Below are 3,829 nucleotides of genomic sequence, written 5' to 3' on the forward strand. Positions count from 1 at the left end.
TATATATATATATACAAGGTTGCCCAAAAGTCACCCGACAGTAAATCAAATTTCCGTAGATACTTAATATTCAATTTTATTTATTCACTCCAATTATGAATGTTTAATAATTGAATACTGTGAGTTAAGACACTGTTTTTTTTTTGTTTTGTTATTTTCGACATTTGTCTATTCATTAGCGAAGTGTCATTCAGTTGTCAAACGTAAGTAAACCTTGGTATTGCACGGGTTTTGATTTACTGTCAGGTAACTCTAACTTTTGGCCAACTCTGTATGTGTGTGTGTGTGTGTGTTTGTGTGTGTGTGTGTGTTTGTGTGTTTGTGTGTGTGTGTGTGTTTGTGTGTGGATGTGTGTTTTTATGTGTATATCTATGTGCGTGTGCCTTTGTGTCTGCGTGTATTCCACACTACCGCTTGACAACCGGTGTTAGTTTGCTTGTGTCCCCCAAACTTAGCAATTCGGTCTTAAAAAATAAGCATTGGTGTCGTTCTGTTCGACTAATCCAGTAGTACACAACTATTTTTTTGCCTATGAACCGTTTTGATTCCTATATTACTTAGGTGAAGTTTCATAGCCATTCAATTTTTAAAACAGGCTATTATTATATTTCTATAATAAAATATTATCAGGAATTGTATTAAAAGAATTAAAATATTTTGTGTATTGTAGAAGTATAACAACAAAAGCGTATACGGACTTCTCCCACCCCGGGGTCCATGTGACCCCGGTTGAGAACCACTGGGCTAAATCATTTGAAGCAGTTCTCTAGCATAGCCTCCGTCCAGTAACTGAAACAAGTAATACATAAAAAAAAACATCACTACTATCCCCCTACATTTAATATAACCCAACATCACACAGATATATATCCCACCTCAAACGTCGCAACAGTGCCTGTCATATTACATATCCCACAAGCGTCTCACACTGCTGTGTATCAAACAGCTACTACACCTTTTCGCTACTGTACACCACACACTGTACAACATCACCGAGTCTCGCACGTAGCTAGACAGAAATAGCAGCTAATTTCTCAAATCACCTGTCGTGTTAGGAAAGGACACGTTGGGTAATGTGATTCGGGGTTTGCTGCACATATCAAAGAAACGCGGTGGTCTCAGCTGCAATGTTTTTCCTTATAGCATTATAGATCTGTTCCATTTGGGCTAATTTGGGACTTTATAATAAAAACTACAACTCTATCACATCGCACTTAAAAGCAAATTACACACGAATACATGAGATGAAATTTTACATGATACGAGATGAAATACACACACATACACACACTCACACACATATGCACAAATTCACACACACATTCTCTCTCTCCTCCCCCTCTCTCTCTCTCCTCCCCCTCTCTCTCTCTCTCTCTCTCTCTCTCTCTTATAGGCATACAACACAAACTACACCAGCCACAACGCACTGCACATCAACCACAACACACAGCAGACAATACTCCATACCTCAAATATAATATTGTATGCATCTCATACAACGCACTATCCGCCATGCATCACATTTCTACATACACAAAATCATAAGCTATCCCATATACAGCACACGATATAAAACAAACTATAGACCATACGACTATATAACATATTATATACATTCCATACATTACAAACTACAGGCTGTACAACTACATCTTCGCACTCGAGGGACCTGCCAGAAATAGCAGCCAAATTTCTCGATAAATCGTAAATTACTGTCTTATAAAAGGGAAGGATGCTTGCGATGACATCGATGTCCAGCTGTTTTGTCCTTTAGGTAATATCAGTAGAGAAGTGAGCACTTGTTGCGTGGTCAACTCATGGTCTCCCATAAACCTTGACCAGTCATGTACTCTGGAGATCGGCTTTACAGGTGCATATGCACGGTCATTCTGGACCGATAAGGGCCTTTATATCTAAAAAAAATATGTTGAATGGTCATAGTCGGAATAATTTTGATTACCGTTCTTCTGTTCTATTGGGTTTAACTGACAACTTAACAATAATAAAAATGAACATGTACAACGTCGGACTTAAAATCCTTAGAGCCATACACCACACAACACATGAGACATGTCATAGGTCACAACACAACCCAGCATATGGAACTTAATATACACGATATCTGCATTACATACATCACATACAACAGATCATACACTACACAGGCAACAAGAAACAAATACAACCCACTACATTCCATTCTATATACTCACACACACATACATACACACAAACACACATCATACAATACATACTCCTATTTTATCCTTCATTCCGTCAAACAACACGTAATACAAGAACGCTAGCCTCAATGCATACACCATAGATCCCCTAACATCACGCAGCACACTACACTCAACGTTCAAAATAGCAAAACCACACATGAATTATCAATGCCACACACCACACACTAACGTACACTCGTTATATTCGACACTATATACATTACACACCACACAATGCAACACTTCACACACCACACCAAACTTAACCCCACAAATATACCACGTTGCGGTACACCTGCACTAGAGAGTTAAACTAAAGAAGGGTTTCACAATCCATATGGGACCCAAAATTGGTTTCAAATGTTGGCACAAACCTAGCAAGCTCGGCATAGTAATAGGTTGATTACATCGGTCCCAGTGCTTCACTGGTACTAATTTTATCGACTCCGAAAGGATGAAAGGCAAAGTCTATCTCAGCTGAAGTGGATTAACGATGGTGAACTTATGACATGGGGATTATCAGGGAACCAACGTGGGTTTTGAAGCAACACAAAATATATTACCTCTGATATGTTATAAAAAATGATTTTCCATAAGATTATCTTTAAACTCATCCATAAGTATTAAATACAAATATTAAAAATACGTGTATATAATTGACACTCCACTAATAGTGTGATTGGAGATTTTAAAATTTAGACACGCAAGTAATTAGGTTCTCGTCAAATTCACACCTGGCACTAAACACCACAGGTAGACACTACATCATATTATACAACAGACTGCAAACATTTTACACCACACATCAAACAATCCACGAACCAAAATACACTCTAAACACAGTGTCACACACAGGGTAGTCCCCTCCACCACTGATCGCATACCATAACAGAACACAGCAGAACCACACACGCATACACACCATAGATCACTTGCCACACACACACGTCACAGATCACAGACAACATCCACACCTACATCGTACACAATCACTCTAACACAGCACTTGTGTGACTCTTTAAACAAATATATAAACCGGTCCATCGACTCACCTGCGTCCACGTACCCGACAATGTTGTATCGATTAAGCATAACTCCGGACAAACCTTCTCCTCTCTATTGCATAGGTATTCTCTCTCCTTCTCCCCCACCTTTCCTTCCTCTTCCGCGTGCTCTTTATCTTCCTCCGCCCACTCCTCCTATCACTTTTCTCCTATTTATTGGTCTGCTACACTATTTCCATCTTACACTGGCTGCCGCTTGGTTTTCCGTTTCTTTCATTTCTCTTTTTTGCCCTTAGAACAATCGTCCGAACCAACGTAAGTCTCCTACCTGTGTGACACGCGTTCTCTAACAGATTGCACGGTGCAGTGATATAAGTAAACTAATTATATGTTTGAATCCCATCGAACTCATATGTATTGATCAATCGCCAAGGCTTATTTGTCATCCTCTACACAGCTCCAGGGAAATTTGCCATTACTTAGAAAACGCACACGCACGCACGCACGCACACACACTCACATACACTCATACACACATATACACACGTATATATATATTTGCATGTATATATATATATATATATATATATATATATATAT

General features: G+C 38.9%; 1 protein-coding gene across 3 annotated transcripts in view; it reads right to left on the reverse strand.

Annotated features, from left to right (window-relative positions):
* The window catches only part of LOC106875051 (photoreceptor-specific nuclear receptor), a 268,961-nt gene extending 265,389 nt beyond the window's left edge, over positions 1-3,572 (reverse strand). The window contains exon 1 of one of the 3 annotated variants that reach the window (XM_014923014.2): positions 3,278-3,571. In XM_014923014.2, coding sequence (XP_014778500.1) covers positions 3,278-3,317 — 40 coding nt within the window. In that variant the 5' untranslated portion in view covers positions 3,318-3,571. Of the gene's footprint in view, positions 1-3,277 lie in introns of all 3 variants that reach the window. The other 2 variants (XM_014923015.2, XM_052977422.1) reach the window with 2 other exon arrangements.
* Positions 3,573-3,829: the final 257 nt, after the last annotated feature.

The sequence above is a fragment of the Octopus bimaculoides genome, chromosome 2, assembly GCF_001194135.2.
Source record: "Octopus bimaculoides isolate UCB-OBI-ISO-001 chromosome 2, ASM119413v2, whole genome shotgun sequence".
Lineage (NCBI taxonomy): Eukaryota > Metazoa > Mollusca > Cephalopoda > Octopoda > Octopodidae > Octopus > Octopus bimaculoides.